Below are 22,421 nucleotides of genomic sequence, written 5' to 3' on the forward strand. Positions count from 1 at the left end.
AAGAAATAGGCCCCTCCCACTAAATAAATAGGCCCCTCCCACAAATGTAACGGGCCAATCATATTGTTACGTCACTCCTGATATCGCTTTTATTACATTTTGAAAGGAATTGTTCCCCCCAAAAATCATGTTTTTGCATCAAACGGTTACGTTTTGTGCATTTGTGAGGCCCCCTATGGGTCAAAGTGGAAATGCTTTTGGGGATTCGTTAAGTAAACCACTCTCGACATGTGATTTAAATTTGGGATTGACCGGACGTTTCGTTCGTGATTTCTGGCATTTTTGGTAAAACAGGCCCCTCCCACTAACTTTGGAAGCCATTTACGGACGAACAGTAAGGATTATCAAAATGATGTTTGGATATGTTTATCGCATGGGCCCAGAGATCATGTGTACCGATTTTTGTGAAATTTGGACAAAATATGTGGGAGGTGGAGCTAAAAGTGTGTTTTGAAGAAAATTCAAAATGGCGGAAAATTATCCTGACGCAAATGGGCGTGGCCTATATGGGGAGTTAGATTTTTATTTTACGACCTACGGTTCAAAAGTTAGAGGCCAAAACGTAAAGGGGGCTTTTATAGCGCCACCATGAGGCCGACTGGTGTATTTCTTTTTTTGATAATTTCGGATTAAATTATGAACCTCCCCTCCAAGTCTTGTAACTCTAGCCCTTACAGTTTCTGAAAAAAAAATACTTGAAATCGAGTTTTTTAATTTTCCCATCAAAGTGGATGGGGAAATTTAATGCACTAATAAATTAATATCAATTAAACTATGAAACCAATCTCTTAGCAAAATACATGCGCACGATTCCCGATGAAGCCGCTCATTTTGACATATGGCATGTGGGTCCTAGTCTCACACTCAATCAAACTCTGCAGCCGCACTGAGGCCCCCAGACATGACCTGTTTGCTTTCTAAACTCGATCTAGCCTTTGATTGCCTTTCAATAAAACCATATTTGATAGACATAGGTATCACCTACATGTTACTGATTATAGGGAATGTTATATTATTGTAATCCGTTGTTTATTTCCTGAGCAATGGAATTATGTTGCAGTTAAAACTCTTGGGGTTGCAACATGGCAACCCCGTTTGCCATGTTGCCATGGAGACCTATGGAGCTTTATGATTGGGTAGTGGAAAAGGCCTCACGTGATTGGCTCAGACCCGGAAGTGCAGAGTGCCAAAAATAAAGTTTTGCAATCCGTAGAACAGATCTTCGAGCGAGCAAGCTGTTGTTTTTTTCTGGTCACAATGTTCATTGTAAATGTAATTCTACAATTACAACACACATTTTTATCTTATGAATACAAAACTTTGTTTTACGAAGACAAATATTTTATTTACGAATACAAATATCTTATTTACGAATACAAATATTTTATTTACGAAGACAAATATTTTATTTACGAGTACATATTATTTTTTACGAGTACAAATATTTTTTTTACAAATGCAAAAAATATTTTTACGAGTACATATTATTTTTACGAGTACAAATATTTTTTTTACAAATGCAAAATGTGTTTACAAATACAAATTATTTTTACAAGTACAAAATATTATTGGCACTAATTTAAGCCCATATCACTGCTCTGCATGCATATTATTATCCCACTGTGTTTTAAATATATTGCATACAGTGTCTGGCCATGCCTTCATTTGAAACCCTCTTCAAAAAATGTTTGGATCTTGTATGCTACTGTATTTTGTAGATCCAAATAAAAGTATTCAAGTGTGTGTGTGTGTGTGTGTGTGTGTGTGTGTGTGTGTGTGTGTGTGTGCGTGCGTGCGTGCGTGCGTGCGTGCGTGCGTGCGTGCGTGCGTGCGTGCGTGCGTGCGTGCGTGCGTGCGTGCGTGCGTGCGTGCGTGCGTGTGCTGTGCGTGCGTGCGTGCGTGTGTGTGTGTGTGTTGTGGCCAGTGGGGTAATAATCATGGGGATTTGGGAAACAGCTGCGTACAGTATGTGTTATGTGGTCTACAGTATGTGGGTTATAAACAAACACACACACACACACACACACACACACACACACACACACACACAGCTGTGCCCTGTCTGGGACTCAGTCGTGAGAATTTACCCAGCATTCCCTTTGAGGTGCCGGAGCTGACAGCCATCGTTTGATTGTTTGACATTTCAATTTTGCCCTCCGGTCTCTCTCTCTCTCTCTCTCTCTCTCTCTCTCGCTCTCTCTCTCTCTCTCTCTCTCTCTCTCTCTCTCTCTCTCTCTCTCTCTCTCTCTCTCTCTCTCTACCTTGTCGTCTTATTCTCCATCTATCTGGAGGAGTAATCCTGGAGCTGTCAGTCATTGATTTTGCTACCACGCCGGCAGCGGGATTGAAAGTGACGCCCCTACATGCTCGCTGTGAGATTTTCTTTGTACACCAATCAGACGTGCCTGTCCCCCTGTCGCCGGGCGGAGTAGTTGTACAACACCGGCCTCCTCATCTCTGTCACTCTCTGCCTTCTGTTCTCTCTCTCCCTCTCTCTCTCTCTCTCTCTCTCTCTCTCTCTCAAAGAGTGTGTGTGTGTGTGTGTGTGTGTGTGTGTGTGTGTGTGTGTGTGTGTGTGTGTGTGTGTGTGTGCCCACTAGTTAGTTTGTGTTAAATAGTATCAGTGACGTGGAGTGACAGCTGAGGTGTTCTCTAACCAGTATTGTCTTTACCCAGACAAAACCCATGCTGTCAGCTTTTACAGTCTTTTACAGTGTGTGCGCACGTACACACACACACACACACACACACACACACACACACACACACACACACACACACACACACACACACACACACACACACACACACACACACACACACACACACACACACACACACACACACACACACACACACACACACACACGTATCTCTACTCACGTGGGGACCAACAATCCCCACAAGGATAGTAAAAGCTGAACTTCAGAACCTTATCTCAACATTGTTTCTGGTCCCCATGAGAGAAAGGCTAAATTTCATGGCTAATAAAGATTTTTAGAGGTAAAATTCCAATTAGTAAACCAGTCAGGTCGGGTCAGGGTGATAGGATTAGGGGTTGGCATTAGTGTTTGGTTTAAGTGTTGGGGTTAGGCGTTAATGTCAGGTTTAAGGGTTGGATAAGGGTCGGGTTTGTGCGATTCCCTACAACCAGGCTGCTTTCATTGTCAACAGCCTCTCCCAATAACGCAGCTTCCATGTTCACTGTCTGTCGCCTCGGATCAGCAGTCTGACAGAAAGCTGTAGCAATCTTAACAACACCGACACCTTTCATCAGCTCAGAGACAAAACAGTGGACTGTTAGGGTCTGGCAGGTGGAGCCAAGTGCAGAACCCCGGAACGAGTCAGAGACAGGCAGGCGGACTGACAGATGGGCAGGCAGACAGGCCGATAGGTTGATACAGGTGAAAACTCTAACTGAGTTACTACTCTGCCCTCACAGCTACTTTTTACCGCCGATCCGACTGATATGCCCATATATGAAGATCTGTCTTGTCCCTTTTATGCCCATATGCCCATATATAGAGATCCCTGATATCATCATTATATGGCCATATATGGACATGATTTGTTAGGGCCCGATGCCATGATGACACATTGAGGTTAGACAACACACTCCATATTTGGGCGTAGCTGCATTGGGAAGTCCTTATGGTTATGACTGAATCATGGTGACATGGTCTGTGCGCCCACCCATCCTCCCTTAAGCCAATTTTAATATAGGAAGATGTGTAGAAATATTGGGCATTAAATGTACTGTATAATTAAGGGGGGATATTATATGTATTTGGCCCCTCATTTATAAAACAAATGTACAAATAAAATGTAAAAGCAAAAATAAATACATCTAAAACAACATGCACACGCACGCATGCACGTTTACGCACGCACGCGCGCACACACACACACGCACGCACGCACGCACGCACGCACGCACGCACGCACGCACGCACACGCACACGCACACGCACACACACACACACACACACACACACACACACACACACTGTGTATAAAGTCATATTCCATTATAATGTATGTAAAGTCCATTTGTTTATGCAGTTCACACACTCAATTGCGAGTGCTATCGTAATCGAGGCTGTGTGGCTTGCAGTAGCCTAGTGTCAGCTGTAGTCAGAGCTGATGGAAAACGGTTTTCCATGTTTAACTGGGTGTGTATAGTAAAGCCGTTGCCAGCAACATCTTTTCATTGTGTTTCTTTATCCTGTATGTCCATGGTCTTGTTTATAGCACGAAACTGTATAGTTTTTTTGTTGTATTTTTCTCACGGCCGCTGCCATGGTACGATGTTACAGCGCACATGGTTACTCATCCGATTGTGTGACCTGCCTGCATTGCAGGTGGCGACAGGACACATATTGGATAGGCAACCCGCTTTTGACAAATTAGTCGTCCGTGCACACACATCGTCTGACATGTAAGCCTAGTAAGAGAGGTAGTGAGCAGGGGTGTACTGTGGATGTTTTAGCTAGTGTAGCGCTACAGTACATCACATGCACACACTCGCGCGTACGCGCACATGAGCGATTGCAGATTGAAATAACCTCTTTAACATCTAGGCCTATTTATTAACCCACATTATACTGTATATCAAATGTTATTATATTTACTGGGGACATTAGTGTTATATGCATTTACCTTGCAGACGTCACCTCTGTAATTGAATTAGTCCATGAATCCATCAGCCACTGTTATCCAACTCTTTTGACTGCTTCAGACAGAATATCTGACAGTAGCCTATACTCCTACAGTAGGCTACTTAGCAGGTCACACAATGGATGGACCATTGATATGCATCCAGCCAGGTCGGTCATTCCTATGTTAATTCACGCTGGTGACACTCAGCGTCGGTTGAATCAGACATACAATCTTGGGCTGTAGGGGGCCACCCTCAACTGGACAAAATCAGCGGCAACATCTGTGTAACTGGAAAAGTGTGACACATATCGTGTAAGAGAACTTCCGGCAACAGTGTTGAGCAATCATACAGTAGTTTCGTACAAATACAAAGTGTATGGAAAATATGAAAGTTGCATGAAATGCTTATAGCTTATTGGATTTCCCATAGCATGCACTATATTTGTGCGTAGTTTGGAGGCAATTGCACTACTGGTGTGCTAGTACGAGGCGAATGGGATAAACGATGTACGGCCTACTCTATTAGGGTGGCTAGATAGATTGCTAAGCAGCTGATTAAGTGAGAAGTCTTCATCCACGGTAATAATGCAAGTTAGCTTGATAAAATATGACAATGCAAAATCTAAAATGGACAAAGGCCTACGAGTTTGCAGATTGCTTAAATAGAAGTACAACATTTGCCTCTGAGATGTAATGGAGTAGAAGTATAAGGTATTAAGATATGGTAAAGTAAAAACAAAACACTCAAAATTGTACTTAAAATGTGTACTTAGTTACCACAGCTGTACATAACATACAAAACTTTTGTTTGGTAGTGGCCTCTTTGGGTCATTCAAGGCACTGTGGGCCTTCAATTTACTCCGAACAGGGATCCAAAGCGGTATTGTCAGTCCTTCAGCAGGGAATGAAGCATACTGCGTCTTCCACTCTTCAATGTATTGATTGCCATCTGTCTTTTGTTTCAGGTTCTGTCCCCTCTCTCCGACTCCATCTTGGCAGAGAAGACCATCACGGTGCTTGATGACAAGGTAGGAATAATAATGCAATGAAGTGTCAATGATAGGACACACAAAAGTCAACTGGAAGACGATGTAGGAACAGACAGTGAACTGGACAGCTAATGCTGTAGAACACAGTCGTATCCTGTCAATGCTGTGCTAATTTGTCCAATTGTAACCCTGAGAGTGTACAACCATAACCAAATGGACCTGTTGGGGGGTGTAAAAACACATATTACGCAGGAAAAGAGAAAACCCGGTGAGGATAGCCTACGTTCGGGATAGGGCCACATTGTTGCATTTTTAAAGGTAAATTAACTGTTCTTACTTCATCCTGTGCTTCAACTTGTATTCTCGTTGAACAGGCATCGTTTATAGAAAAGCATTCTCTTGTAGTAGGCTACAGAGGTGCAAACTCCTGGCATGTGCAGATACATTCAGTCAGATAACTCACACATATTGATTGAAAATATTATTACTATTACTATTTATAAAAATGTAAATACAAGCGTATTTACATTTCAGAGCAGGGATATACATATAATATCAGCTTCTGGAGAAAGGAACCCTTAGGAAAAGCAGAGCCTACTGGTGCCGGTGGGAGAAAACAAACACGTAACAAACTTCATTGACACTGACAGCAAGATGGACAACAGTGAATGAGGTGAGCTTAAACAGACCGCTGGATTGGTCAGCAGCTTGACATGTCAGTGTTGCAGACACATCACATGCTGGATACTTCACCCACATAGTGGTGCACAAGTATATCTGCCTGAACTAGTTTGCGAGCTAGGCATAATTCTCCCGCACGAGAAGGGACACTAAAGTCAAACACCTTAACCACTTGCCTAAAGGAGAATCCCCACCTGGCCGGGAAAGATATTAGGGTTTGGATCGGATTCCATATTCCGCCTCAATCTGTAATCTGCATCCACTCTGTGTTTGTTTTCATTGCACAATCATTTCCCGGGTTGGGCGTGGTGTAGGCAGCGGACACTGTGACAGGTTGTTGACTCACGTGAGCACAGTTTGATTGACTTCAAACACAGCCCTGTGATGACAGCTTCCCCTGCTTTCTGTGCTGCCATTGGATAAAAGCCAGACTTTTGGAAAGTGTCTGCCCTTGGTTTCACTTCTGAAAAAGACAGTCTAGCCAATCAAAATGTAATTTCTACTCACCTTGCACCGGCAGATATGCTGATTTGCATTGTAGTTTTGTATCTTTAGTTTTATATCTACCTACATTCAACCTAGTTGAATTTAAGTCAAAATGCATTGTCGGCAACATCTCAAACCAAAGGGCTAGTTTGACTCTTACTAAAGCTGTCCATCTTAACAGGTGACATCCCCCACAGACTGCTACCTCTACACTACTCTCTGTGTCAGCATATAATCTGTTCTAAGTGATACTATACATGGTCATTGCTAACTTAATAAATCAACTTTATTACATACGGTACTGTCACTTAGTATAGCCTGTTATTTATCACCAATATTTATCACCATTTAGAGAGGGCATCTCTGAGTATAAAGAGGCGTTGAAGGTGACACCTCAGAAGGCTTGAGCCCAGGGGGGCCATTTGGCTCCTGTGAGGTCATGGAGAGAGGACTGGTCTAGCACACCAGTCTATTCTGTTTGATCATGATCTTTCAATAAAACTTTGCCAGTCCTTCATCTTTGTGGAAGATTAATTTTTCCATTATAGAACGTAGCATCAAGTTTATCAATGAAATGTCCCCCCTGGCCAAGCAGGGATTCCATCTTGAAAGAGCAGCTGATGTTTGGTCTTCCATGCAGAAGACCCGGGTTCATGTCATTGCTGTCGGGCAGTGTAATCTATTAACTTAATCCATGTATTTTACTTAGATTAATTCTGTGTGCAGTGCATTTTTTGCAAGTGCGTTGATCTATGGAGATTATATTATATATCAGTAGCCTTTGTTTTCAACCCAGCTTATTTTCTTAATACTGTATATCTAAAATGCTGTAAAAGTTCCCTTGGAAATGGGAGCCAGTAGGAGAGCAAACAGGTAGTTTTGCAGTCATGTTGTTTTGTGTCTTGCTGGAGGACACTTCTAGAGGCGTGGCTGTTTACAGACATGTCTTGGCTGTTGGGGAAATCAAACATGTGACCGTTTGGTCGCAGGGCATCACTTTAACCACTGGATTAACCCTGCGATGGGATGAGTCAAGCGTGATTGTGTGCGGTTGTGGCATGCCAAAAATAGCTGAGCTACAAGCTCAGCGCATTGCTATTAACGGCATGCTTCACTGTCATAAAACGGCGTATCAATTTGTTACAGTAATGCTCTGTAGTTTTTCAATTAAACAAAAGTTATTTTTGATACAGTCTTTACACTGGTATAACTTTCATAATAACCATTCCACATAATGTGTTTTTTTGACAGCTTCTCTAAACACAATGTTTTGTGTCTGCCTCCAACACTCAAGGTCTAGGTCAACAAATTATATAGAGTTGAAGTGGTTATGTCAATTGCCATAGAAGCACTATGTTAATAAAAAAATACGTAAATAAATAAATGAGAAAGTAACCACACATCACCTGCATCAACCCGAGGATGCATGCGCCTGCAGCAGCAGCAGCAGGGTATGGTTAATGCCAAAATGGCACTGGAGAGATCAAAAAAACCTGCTCCCGTGGCATCCTTATCCACCCGGGACAGACGTTGGTGTGTCAAGTCAGCCCCTGATGTTTGCCCGCCGTCAGGCACGCAGCGGGGGGTCCCGAGCAGCATCTCACATAAGAGGTTTAATGTGAGCCTCTCTCCAAAGTCTGTCAGTCGCGAGAGACGTTATAAAGTGCCGTCGGTCCTTGATGGCTGAGGAAATAACCGTGTGTGAGGCAATAAAGTTGCAACGTCGACGGTCGCAACGTCAGACGGCGAGGTTAAGGCGGCGCCGGGCGCCGGGGAACGGGAGGAGCACTTGTTTTTTCCCCGAGGTCGTTACTCCCCCCGTGAGATGATGAAGCGACGCGGCCATGCGCAGGCTGTTTGGTTTGCTGTAAAAAAAAATATGAAGAAGCAGAATAAAAGGCTGTTTTATGTGCTTGTCCAAGACGCGTGGCGTTATTACACCTTTGAAATGCAGCTGTGGCCCTGATAGCCCGAGACCACCGACACCAGAAGGAGCTCCATTAGCTGGATTTATTGAAGTGAACGTGTCGCAGTGGTGGAAGGTACACCAAGTACATTTACTCAAGTACTGTGTAACGTTGCTGTCGGGCAGAAACCACTTATCTCCATATTTTTTTTCGTAAATTTAACGTCCCACTTGATCATACTCCAGCGTCACACCAAAGCATCAAAAGTAGCAGATCTGCAAGCTCGAAACGAGGCACGAAGCAACGCGTTTCGAGCTTGTAGATCTGCTACTTTTTCTATTTTTGAATTTGGATCCTGAAAAGTAACAGTTTTGGACATACTGTATGAGGTTTCCACCCGAGACGATGTAAGCACAATTTTGACGTCATTTGTTTGACTTTACTTGAGTATTTCTACTTTTTGACACTTGACACTTCTACTCCACTGCATCTCAGAGTCAAATATGTAGTTTAGTTGCTATTTAATTTGCAGATGTGGTCCATAGGTTAGGAGCAGCGTGAGGCGGCTTGATGTACAAGTAGCCTACATCCCCCCCAGCAATGATGTACGCAGGCAGGGTTGCCAGATCTGCTTATTATAATTTCCCCGCAAGATTTTATTTGAAAATAGCCGATCTACAAGCTCACAACGCGTCACGAGCTTGTAGATCTGCTATTTTCAAATAGCTGATATGTTAAAGTGCTCATGCGGCCCATAGTCACTTCTTTTGGGCTGGTTTTCCTAGACCTGGTTGCTTGTTTCTCTCACAGAATCTGGCAACACTGTACACTGGACATGATGCTAGTACAGAATGTCGCAGGGACTTACCCCCAAACCAACCCCTGATGCTGAGTGCCAAGCAGGGAGGCATTGGATACCATGTTTATAGTCTTTGGTATGACTTTGATCTGGCATTGAAATCCTACCTCCTGTAGTGTCAGAGAGGACAGCCAGACACTCTAACCACAAGGCCACTGAGCTGCTATCTGTCCACTTTGCAGATGTAGATAAACACGAAACATAGGGCTGCATTAACAGATGTTATATATCGTATTGTTTTTGGTTAAGCTACCCAGCAGTGCAAAAAAAGGATCATATTCTGCAAAAAAAAAGGAAAGTGTAGAGGGAAAAAAGAGAGGGTTAAGGACAGACCCCTGAGGGACTCCGGTCAATAAAAGTAGTGTCACTGTCGGGTGGAAACCTTGTTTGGCCTGTACTTTTCAGGAAATAGAACAAAATAGAGAAAATAGCCGATCTACTTGTAGATCAACTGTTTTCACTACTTTAGCTTGACACGCTTGTAAAATGAAGTAGGGCATTAAATTGCAGCGGCAGCGATGATATAGTGGTAGTAATAATAATAATAATATCTAAAATGTACAGTATATAGCACTTTTCTACCCCCCAAAAAAATGTACCCAAAGACACTTTACATGGGGGGCATGAGAAAACAACAAAGAAAAACAGCTTAATTAGGGGGAAAAAACATTAAGAAAAGTGGTTGAGTAATAAAATCAGAGTACTTCTTTGACCACAGACTTTTTTGTACGTTGTGTAATCTAACGCTCTCTGAATGTGTGTTCTGTCCAGGTGACCATTACAGATCTGGGGGTCCAATTGGTGGCCTCGCTGTCCCTCAGCATGACGGCCAGCCCCGGGAGCTACCAGGCCATCCAGCTAACAACCACCGCCTCCGATCTGCTACACACAGCCAAACAGGTACACACACACACACACACACACACACACACGCACACATGCGCGCGCACAAACGTATAAACAGCTTCCATCTGAGGCTGCACATTATATCCCCGGGTCGCAAATTACAGTAGTTAAAATGTCATCTTTTGCGACGGCACGCGCGGATTCACGCGCCAGCAAACACAGACACAGGGAAACGTTTATGGATGTGTCACTCAACGCGCGATGCTCGCACGCACGCACACGCACGTGCGCACGTAGCTGTACTGCATCTACCACATGGTATTTCTCCCTCTGCAGACAGCCATGTCCCCCAGGTTGTAATCATAGAAGTTGAAAATGTAATTCCGCACAACTAACATGGTTAGATAACCACTCGTTATCTTATTCCCGTTTTCCATTTCCAATTATGAGTGTGCGTGTGTGCGTGTGCGTGTGCGTGTGCGCGTGTGTGTGCGTGTGTGTACGTGTGTGTGTGTGTGCCTGCCAGGGCTAAAATTGAAACCGCTTACCTGTCTGCTGATACAGTTTGTAACCTACTTCCAAACAGAAATAATTTCCATAATAATTATAAGTTGATCTTTTGATTACGTGGCGTTCTGTGTCATGTCTAATGACATGAGCTGTGTGCAGACTTCCTACAGTAGTTACTACACTGTAAAGTCCTGAGAGTCAATTTAGTTAGTCTACAAATAATAACCAAATGGACCCTAAAGTGGCATTCACACCAAGCACAACAACTACTGCATAACGATAACTACAAATTGTTGCTAGTGTTGGGCAAGTTACCCAGGAAGAATAATAAGTTACTTATACCTTGTTTAAAAAGTAATACTATTATATTACTTATTACTTGGTATCAAGGTTAATACTTTATATTACATATTAGATCACATATTACTTTTGCGTATGCTCATGCTCAAAGAGAACAGATCTACGAGCTAACAAGGCGTCACACTGCAACATTTTGCAGTACAAGTAGATCTGTTCTTTTTGCATAATTATGTGACAACCTCCTACTATGGCTCCTACTATGACTTAGCTGGACGGATGGATGCTTACCTCAGTCGAAAACAAATCATGTTCCTTTTAATGCAGTAATGCAGCGTTACCTGGATCAGTAGACTAATATGTAATAATATTACACTACTGGACTCTTATGTGTGTTAATTTAACTCTGAGAGTGTTCAAATGTAACCAAATTTCTCAATCAATTAAAATATTAAATTAACATTCAAGATGTTACAATACCGTATGTGAAAGACATTTAGAATGCTCAGTTCCATCCCCACACTCCTACCAATTATTTAGGCTTAACGACCATGGGCTGTACAGTATAAATATATATGTATACCCTTGCATGTAGGTGAGGTATACAGCACATATTTATTTAGGTGCATTTGGGGGTTGCCTGCCTGGTGGCTCATCCAGTTAGTGCACAGACCATATGTTCCTTCTGATCCGCGACCACCCGAGTTTGAATTGCACTCGCTGTCTCATCTCTCATGTCTCTCCTCTCGCTGCCCTTGGTTTCCTGAATCTGTGCCCATGATCCGCAAAGACTGTGCTAACACAACACAACACAACACAACACAACACAGCACAACGCAACGCAACGCAACGCAACGCAACGCAACGCAACGCAACGCAACGCAACGCAACGCAACGCAACGCAACGCAACGCAACGCAACGCAGCGCAGCGCAGCGCAGCGCAACGCAACGCAACGCAACGCAACGCAGCGCAGCGCAGCGCAACGCAACGCAGCGCAGCGCAGCGCAGCACACCGCAGCACAGCACAGCACAGCACAGCACAGCACAGCACAGCACAGCACAGCACAGCACAGCACAGCACAGCACAGCACAGCACACCACACCACACCACACCACACCACAGCACAGCACACCACACCACAGCACAGCACAGCACAGCACAGCACAGCACAGCACAGCACAGCACAGCACAGCACAGCACAGCACAGCACAGCACAGCACAGCACACCACACCACACCACACCACACCACACCACACCACACCACACCACACCACACCACACCACACCACACCACAACACAACACAACACAACACAACACAACACAACACAACACAACACAGCACAGCACAGCACAGCACAACAATACATTATAACGACCGGCAGTGGAAGAAGTACTTGATTATTATGTAATAATTGGAGTAATGATAATCTATCTTAGATCTATCTTAAACTACCTAAAGTAAAAGTACTCATTATACAGGATGTCCCATTACACAAGTTTCGCTTTGCGATGCCACGCGTTGTGAGCTTGTAGATCGGCTAATTGTCAAATACACAAAGTATAAAATATGCCTAAATTGGTTAACGTATGTTTTGTAATAATAATCTAAATCTACAAAGTAACTTGTAACTAAAGTTGACATATAATTAAATAATATTTGCCTCTGAGATGTAGTGGAGTAGAAAGTATTGAAAAAACTTAAATACTCAAGTAAAGTAAAAATACCTAACATAAAAAAGTACATTAATTGAGTGAATGTACTTACAGTAGTTACTTTCCACCACTGATAGCAACAAGATGATAATAAAAATAATAATAGAGGATGTAATGATGTAAAAAAAAAAAAAAAAAAAAAAATGATTGGCTATACAAGATTGAAATTGAAGTGAAAGTACAGTTAGAATGGCAGGTATGATATCTTCAGCAGCAATGAGGAGAAGGCATACTTTACACATCAATTTCACGTGTCTACTTTACTTGTCTATCTTTTGAGCAGCTTCTCAGGAATCATCGGTGTCATTTTAGAATTTAGCTATAGTCATTATTTTATACTTTGGCTATTCAAAAATAGCAGATATACAAGCTCATAGTGCGGCACCGAGTGCCGCGCTATGAGCTTGTAGATCTGCTATTTTTTTTTAAATCATGAACATTTGTGCAAATCTTTGAATTTATATTTTTTAAAGCGAACATTTGTAACTAAAATCTTTGTTTCTGGGGGTCCCTGGACCAAAATATTTTGAGATGGGGGTCCGCGACCAAATACATATAATTTTGGGGGTTCTTGACGTGAAAAAGTTAGAGAACCACTGATATTATAGCAGCATACGTTTTTCCGAAAACTGTTAGGACATTTGTAGATGCGTTCCCCGATTGAATGGGTTGAATGTTGCATAAGGTTTGTCTGGTTCGAGGCACGTCAGACTGCACACGGTCCACATGGAACGCACAGGGCTTTGACCGACGCTCTCATCCGCCTTGTCTCCGTGAAATGGCGGGATAATACACGTAGGCGGGGGGAGGATTTTAGGAACGGAACCCTGCTAATCTGACGCCTTTGGACCGCTAACTGGATACAGCGGAGCCCTGTAACAACCCAAAGTGATTTCACCGTGAAAGCTCTGTGTGCAAATCACACCCACGTAACAGCAACCCGAACCCCCCACCGCACACGCACACGCGCACATAACACACACAATTATGGGTTTGCTGCAATGCAGAGATGGGGCAAAATTAGAGGTGCACGCTGCCCTGTGCATGTGCACACACATGCACACGCTAACCCATTCAATCCGGAAGTACCTCTACAAATGTCTTCTAAATCAGGTTTCTGAAAAACCTACGTTTCTATATCAGTGGTTCTCAAACATTTTTATGTCAGGGACCCCCAAAATTGTATGTATTTAGCCGCAGACCCCCATCTCAAAATATTTAGTTCCAGGGACCCCCAGAAGCAAAGATTTACAAATGTTTGCTTAAAAATATATATATATCAAAAGATTTGCACACATTTTCACGTTTAAAAAAAAAAAAATGCAGATCTACAAGGTCATAGCACGGCACTCGGTGTTGCGCTATGAGCTTGTAGATCTGCTGTTTTTGAATAGCGAAAGTATAAAAGAATGGTTATAGGCTAAAATCTAAAATGACACAGATGCGTTCCCAGATTGAATGGACTAATATACAGGTACATTCTCTCTCTCTCTCTCTCTCTCTCTCTCTCTCTCTCTCTCTCTCTCTCTCTGTATACAAATAGTCATACATGTGCAGGTAAACACATACGACAGACAGACACGCATCCACACAGAACAAGATGCTTGTGCATACACTGATGTACACAGACATAGATCACACACATCACGTTTAGGAGCTAATCTTTTAGACATTTTTGACCAGGGGTACTGTCGGCTCGCTAAAACGAATGCCCATGGATCCAAGGGCCGTGATTTTTTATGTCAGACTTCGGTACTTTCTGGGTTGCAACGGTGTTGCATCCTCCACCGCTCTTTGTCTCGCACCCCCCCCCCCTTATCTGCCTCTCTCTCTCTTTATTTTCTTAATCCATCATACAATCCCACACATACCCATAATCCTCTCTCTCTAACCATCTCTCTCTTTTTATGTGATCATGCCATGCAGATTATACCCCAACCCCTCACTTTGTACTCTCTCTCTCTCTCTCTCTCTCTCTCTCTCTCTCTCTCTCTCTCTCTCTCTCTCTCTCTCTACTTATGTTATTACTCTCTCCATCGAAGGGCTAATTGTACTGAGAGCAGCTTATTACCATTAAAGGAGATATTTCTTCTCTCTCTCTCTTTCCCTCCCCCTCTCTCTTGACCAAGCATTCTTTTTCCAACTCAACTGTTTCTCCGTTCTCACGTTTGAATCACTGTTGTTGCCTATAGGGAAAGGAGGGAAGAAAAAAAAAAAAGAGAGAGAGAGAGAGAGGGGGGGGGGGGGGGGGGGTCTTGAGAAAAGTAACTGAGGAGAGGTAGAGAGGAAATGAAGAGGCAGGTGGGAAAAGAGAGACGTACTGTAGGGCGGAGGAAGAGAGGCGGAGAGAGAGAAGGAGATAAATTGTTGTTCTTAATGTTGTCCAGTAATTACTTTTGTTGAGGAGGCTATACGCCGCTGTGTTACTTACCTCCACAATCCTCCCCGTGTTCTGATTAAAGGCAAGCCCAGGCTTTTATCAAGGGAAATCAGCGAGGTATAAGTCCACTTAGAGACAAAGCAGAGAAAAATAGCTATAGTCTGACTGCAGGCTTTCTGTTGCCATATAGGCTAGCTGCGCTCAAGCTGCTTGAAAGAGGAAGGTTGTTGACAAAAGCAGTCTAGAGAGTGCAGTTCACGAGCATGTAGACCTAAACACAGTGTATTGTGCAGGAGAGTGGATGGGGATGGCCGTTAGTGTGTGCGTGTGCGTGTGTGTGTACGTGAGCGCGCGTGCGTGTGTCCTAAAATTCTTCTGCTTCAGCTATAATGTTATTAATGTTGGTATTAATGTGACTTAAGGGAATGTTTTTGAGCTGCCGATTCTTACGATACCATTTTAATTATATTGTTGTTGTTTTCTTTGTTGTGTGCATGTGCAATTATTGGTCATTTTAATGAGGGCATGCTTCAATCAGACACATGTCTCATTACGGAGTACCTTCGTTCATGAGTGTCAATTACCATCCAGCATTGAAGAGCTGTTAGGCGTTTTGTCCATGGAAATGAGTCTCTCTGTAAAACTCTGACATGATCATACGCAACAAATCACGGTCACTGTCACCGCCCCGGTCATTCATTTTCATGGCCGGTGGGGATATGTAGTTATCCCTGCTTCTGGTCAGACTCAATTAAATACATGCCCTTCCTTTTGAGAAATGTAGACTGTCTCATATGTTTGATACTTTTGTTTGATAATATCACAACTTAACACACTTTTTAACCCACATTATCCCCATGGGGTTCCTATTCTGGGCCAATGTGTCAAAATGCATCAAAATGTGTCAAAATTGTTTTTCTTTTAAATATCAAAAATGGATCTATAAGCTCACAACGTGTTGCGGTACATGAGTTGTAGATCAGCTACAGTATATTCACTATTTGTCAGTCATACAAAGAAGTATATAGTGCTTAAGTGGTTAATTCTTGCCCCCTTTTTTTTTTTTACAAATTGAACCTGGGCCTAATGCCTTGGTCTCTCTCTCTCTCTCTATGTCTATCAGGAGGCAGCGATCAGTGCGTGGATCCAGTACAGCGATGGTTCGGTGACGCCTCTGGACATCTACGACCCCAAGGACTTCCTCCTCTCGGCCATCTCACTGGACGAGAACGTCATATCCACTAACAATCAGGTACGGCCCATGAGGCACCTCCTCTCTCACACCCTGGGGATACAGTGAAATCTATTTGTTTAGAATTAAAGTCCACTGACAAACTTCACAGACACACCGTCATCGTGTCGTTTTTTTGTATTCCTCAATGTCGGCTCTTCCTATCGCTGTGAAACAGAATTCACCCAGCGTTAGGGAACATGAGCTGGGTTTAGACCGTGGTGAGACAGGTTAGTTTTAATTCAAAAGAATACAAGTCTGCACAAGAGCATCGCTCCTAATTTGTTCTTCCCCTGATGAAGGCCGATTGTGGGCGAAATGTTGTACCACTTGTAATATTTTCTGTGTTTTGAAGTTACCCTTAGGAGCAATGCTTCTTTTTCTTTCATTCTTTTGAACTGTTACTCCGTATCCAGCACCAGCGAAAAACTGGATGTGCGCTGTTCTAAATAGGTTAGTTTAAAACAGAAGAAGGAAGCGCTGCCTCGGTTCAGTCACAGTGGCTTTTGCAAGCAGGTGCTTTCAGTGGAACAGGTATGGTATACAAAGAAGCAAAATAACCCAAAGTTCTGCTTGTGGTGAGGCAGACTGAAGGGAAAAGGGTACTGAGGCACTCCGGAAAAAAAATATTTATTGAGCGAGGCAACAGCTGACCGACGTGTTTCGACACTTGGGTCTTCAACAGGGTCAGTTTGTTACCCAACCGATAATCTCTCAAGACAGACTCAGAGCTCCGCAGCTGAATCTGTCGGGAGCTCCTTTTATAACGTGTAAAATTAGGAATGTTGGGCGGGACCTAACGGCCAACATCCTGTTATCCACATTCTATTGGGTGGTTCCCCCAGAGTCTGATTTATTTTGACTATGGGTTCCCAGATTGCCCAACTGATGGTGTGTTGTTGCAATAGTAATCCCGCTTCAGTGCGAGAGGAACCGCAGGTTCAGACATTTGGTGCATGTGCTTTGAGCCACTGGGGCGACGCTACCATCTGCGGACTGAGCGCCTCTAAGTCAGAATCCCATTCATCAGCTCCAATTCAACAGTGTTCCAATTTACGTTTTTTCCAGGAGCAGCACTGGCCGTCCGTGGTGGCGGAGAGCGAGGGACAGGGGGCGCTGGTCCGCGTGGAGATGGTCATCTCGGAAACCTGCCAGAAGTCCAAGAGGAAGAGTGTGCTGGCGTCCGGTGTGGGGAACGTCCGGGTGAAGTTCGGAGCGTGGGGCGAGGAGAAAGGAGGCGCAGGCGGAGGACGGCAGGAGGGAGAGGGAGGAGCAGGCACCGACAACAGCACCAACGAGCAGAGGACTAAAGCTGCAGGGAAGGAGGAAGGAGACAGGAAACACAACAACTCTGCTTCTGACAGAGAGGAGGGGGCCATGAGGAAGGTACTGATGGATGGATGGATGGATGGATGGATGGGTGCATTTAGCCCATTAACCCATTAAGACCTGAGGCGATTCTTAAAAATGTTTTATAAAAGTTTTTTTTCCAAGATTTTTCAAAAACAGCAGATCTACAAGCTCTGCTATTTGTATATCTGCTATTTTTGAATAGCCAAAGACATCTAAAGTGACACAGAAACGTTCCAGGTCTTAATGGGTTAACCACTTTAACCATTATGTTATACTTTGGCTATTCAATAAGAGCAATTGTCCCTGGAACTAAATATTTTTCGATAGGGGTCCGTGGCCAAATACATTTTGGGTGGTCCTTCACATGAAAAAGTTTGAGAACCACTGATAAGAATTTAGAATGATTTGTAGAATCGGCCTCAGGTCTTGAGAGTGAAATAAGGATTCACAGAGTAGAATGCATGAAGAAAACAGTGAATGAGAAATTCAAATAGTGTTTTTCAAATTGTTCACTGAACAATGTTCAGTGTATTATATTTTCATCTTGTCACCACTGAAAGCAGAACTCATTTGAGTGGTTTTGTAGATAGGCCTGTATCCTATAGTATGTTAAGAAGAACAACAGTAATAAGGAATATTAATAACAAAATACCATAAATGCACTTCATAAATAACACAGTTCAGCCTAGAGTTGAACACCTGCAGTATATAATGGTGAGCAGACTTCATAAAATTGATAATAAAGCAAAGTAATTGGTACTAAAGTAGAGATCTAAGAAATGACCTGGTTTGGAGTATATATAACGTCTAATGAAACATGACTCTAAACACAGGGGTCCCCAAACCTTTTCACACAGTATAAATTAATCAGAAAATGTGATCTACAACTTCACAACATGTCATGATGCAACGCTTTGTGAGCTTGGAGATATATTTTCACATTTCAGAAATTCTTATGAAAAATGATTTTTGAAAATCTTAATCTAAATCTTAGTAATAATGAAAAACAAATTTGTAGGAACATTTTTTATTTACCCGCAACCCAAAAATGAGTCCCGACCCATTCTTTGGGAAACACTGCTTTAACGTCATCGTTGTGTCCTCCTCTCCAGTGGTGGAAAAAGTACAATTATTTTTACTGAAGTAAAAGTAGCCTATCAATACTGCAATGTAGTTCTACTCTGTTACAAGTAAAAGTCCGGAATTCAAAATTCAAAAGCTCACAATGCGTCGCATCACGACGCATTGAGAGCTTGTAGATCGGCTATTTTCAAACGCCCAAAATGTATATAGAGCTGAAGAAGTGTTTAATGTATGTTTTGTAATAATAATCAAAATCCAAAAAGTAACTAGTAACTAAAGTTTTCAAAAAAATTAAATATTTTTGCCTCTGAGATGTAGTGGAGTAAAAGTAAAAGTACTAACAATTTAAAATACTCCAGTAAAGTAAAAACACCTCAAAATTGTACTCAAGTACAGTACTTAGTACTTAGTCACTTTACACCACTGTTCCTCTCTGTCACCAGGTCAGCACGACGACCAAGACCACGGTGACTCACCGTGCGTCGGGCAGCAAAGCCGCCAGCGGGGGCAGCAGCAGCAGCCGGGGCAGCGGCAGCGGAGGCCCCAGCCAGGCCGGGGACTACAGCAGCTACCCTGCCCAGGTGGAGGTGCCCGGGGCCGGGGAGAGCGACCTGTCCCAGACCCCTCGAGGCCTGTCGGACCTGGAGATCGGGATGTATGCCCTGCTGGGCGTGTTCTGCCTGGCCATACTGGTGTTTCTCATCAACTGCATCAGCTTTGCCTTCAGGTATACGGTTTGAGTCGATCACCGGGGGGGCTTTGTCTGTTTTGGAGGCAGTGCAACATTTTTAAACATCATAGCTCACTCCCACACGTCCCAAAATATGGCTTAAAGGGATAGTTCACCCAAAACTATTATGTCACATTCCTAAGCCAATAATTTGACCAGTAGGGGACCTAGGGGACACAAAGGAGACTATTGTGTGTCTCCTACCGGAACCGCTGCCGGTCATCAATTGATTGGTTTAGGAATGCGACAAAAACAAAAAAATATCCATGAATTCAAGTCTCCATGGGGTGACTAATCGATAGGAAAAAAGTCATTTTCAGGTGAACTATCCCTTTAAGTGGTTAACGTCTGTGTGTGTGTGTGTGTGTGTGTGTGTGTGTGTGTGTGTGTGTGTGTGTGTGTGTGTGTGTGTGTGTGTGTGTGTGTGTGTGTGTGTCTGTGTGTGTGTGTGTGTGTGTCTGTGTGTGTGTGTGTGTGTGTGTGTGTGTGTGCGTGCGTGCGTGCGTGTGCATGTGTGCGTACGCGTGCGTACGTGCATGAGGGGGTCTCAGTTGGGTCAGATGTAAGAAGGGGGGCTTCAAGGAAAAAAAAAGGTTGGGAACCACTCCAGTAAACAAAGTTTAAGTCTTCTCTGCTGCAACAGTGTGGAAACAGGTCACAATAGCGAGGCTTGCAATTTACTTATTTTCACAGTCGATGATTGTGCAAATAACTTGCAATTTGTTGTCTAGAAAAAAAAACTCTCTCCGCCGGGAGCTTGACGGTTGTGCATTTCATCATGCAGATACCGTCACAAGCAGCTGCCGGTGCTGGAGGCAGGAGGCAACATGAACCACGCGCACGACTGGGTGTGGCTGGGCAACGAGGCCGACCTCCTGGCCGACCACGCCGACCACTGCCAGGGCCCGCTGCCGCTGGACGAGTGCACCACCGCCATCGACCGCAGCGAGGGTGGCTACGAGGAGAGCAAGTGCCTGCTGAACGGAGCCGGGAACGCCCTGGTGATGGGGATGGGGATGGGGATGGGCCCCGGCGTGGCCACCGCCACGGGTGGCCACCGGGGCATCGCCCACGGGCAGACCCTGCCAAGGTCGGTCCCCGAGCCGCGGCAGTGCCTTTCGGGGATCCCCACGGGCGGCAAGGACGGGAGCTGCAGCTCGGAGCCGCTCAATAGTTCCCCCAGAGGCACCGCCAAGCGCAAGCGGGTCAAGTTCACGTCCTTTGCCACCGTGCTGCCCAACGACGACGGAGGGGGCGGGCCGTATGGCAACTCGTCGGTGCTGGTGGCCAACGGGAGCGAGGACGACATCAAGTGGGTGTGTCAGGATATGGACCTGGGCCAATCGGAAATCAGAACCTATATGGAGAGACTACAAGACAATCTGTGATCGGAGGGAAGGGACCCTGGTAGAGAGGGGAGGGGGGAGAAAGATGGACAAATGAATACAGCTCACCTGTAATGCCTTTGGAGTGGATGGCGGGAGAGGGAAACGAGACCGGGAGAAGGAAACCACAGGGCAGAGAATAGTCGATGAAAGCAGAGGGGAGATGAATGTTTAATTTGTGCGTGTGTGCAGCTTTCATCGAACCGTTTAGCCGGATTTATGCGTAGTTGTGCTCCAGTGTCGTGCACCGAAAATAGACGACCTAAAAGCTCATCGGCGCCACGTTGGGAATGCGTTGTGGTTATTGACGCTTGTAGGTCTGCTATCTCCGGTGCGTGATTACTGGCACACAACTACATCAGGCTTTAGACTTCCTACTGAAAGCCAAATCCTAGCTCAAACATAAGTCAATGGTAACAAAGTGAAAAACATTAAATAGTATTCATTTATATGAAATATTTATATTTACTATATAATGTGAAAGTATTTGTTATGGCAATAACATTCTAAAAGTAATAAGAATGTGTTTGTTATGAGTGATTATTGTGGTGTTTCAAAGCACCATGCTAAATTCAGTTAACAGATACCTTTTCCTAAAAGTACGAATACCTTTTTCTTTTTTGCCGATGTAACAGTGAATTGGTGGGGAGGATATCGATTGGGAATTTATTTTATACCTTGAGCTAGAATACTACGTTTTTTATTTATTATTACTATCTTATTCTTGTAACGATGCAATCATTTTTTTCTGCCAGTCAGCCATTCGCTGTGGCTGCCATTTGATTATTGCTAACCATTGTGTCATATGATTAAAACGCTACCATTTCTTTGAAGCAACATTTTGAATATAGTCAAAGGAGACTTTTCTCCTATTGTACCGTGAAAAAAGATATATAGAATAATGTTGCACAAGATATATTTCAACTACCCAACTGCTGAGAGAATCATTTCACAAAGTTGTGAGAGGGAGCTGAAAATAAGCGCTGGACAATGGACAATCTATACTCCCGCTTTAGTAGAATGTTGTTAAAGTGTGCAGTGAAGAATGGTGTGTTAACAGAAAGGAACTATTTCTCCCTTGGATACGAAGCAAAGGCATTTATACTTGCACAATTATTAACAGGATAAGGACATGAGCCAAATGGGAGGCTATTATTCCTGTTTCTTAAAACCCCTCCGGCCCTGTATTCAGAACCAATGTCATCACCCCCCCTCGCCTCCTTCTCTCCTCGTGCGCGATTCCGACAATGGAAGAGACATTTTTATGTGAACTAGACCCCCACACAGCCCAGAGCGAACAAGCTCC

At 43.8% G+C, this 22,421-nt stretch overlaps 1 protein-coding gene across 1 annotated transcript in view; it reads left to right on the forward strand.

The window, feature by feature from the left end:
* The window catches only part of LOC311044407 (transmembrane protein 132D), a gene marked incomplete at both ends in the record, with an annotated part of 261,852 nt that extends 240,734 nt beyond the window's left edge, over positions 1 to 21,118 (forward strand). Inside the window, 6 exons of the mRNA XM_084055959.1 lie at positions 5,625 to 5,687; positions 10,353 to 10,481; positions 16,457 to 16,585; positions 17,633 to 17,866; positions 19,444 to 19,727; positions 20,515 to 21,118. Of these exons, the coding sequence (XP_083912085.1) occupies positions 5,625 to 5,687; positions 10,353 to 10,481; positions 16,457 to 16,585; positions 17,633 to 17,866; positions 19,444 to 19,727; positions 20,515 to 21,118 (1,443 nt within the window). The remainder of the gene's footprint in view (positions 1 to 5,624; positions 5,688 to 10,352; positions 10,482 to 16,456; positions 16,586 to 17,632; positions 17,867 to 19,443; positions 19,728 to 20,514) is intronic.
* Between the last annotated feature and the right edge of the window lie 1,303 nt (positions 21,119 to 22,421).

The sequence above is a fragment of the Gymnoscopelus microlampas genome, assembly GCF_963454915.1.
Source record: "Gymnoscopelus microlampas genome assembly, chromosome: 4".
Lineage (NCBI taxonomy): Eukaryota > Metazoa > Chordata > Actinopteri > Myctophiformes > Myctophidae > Gymnoscopelus > Gymnoscopelus microlampas.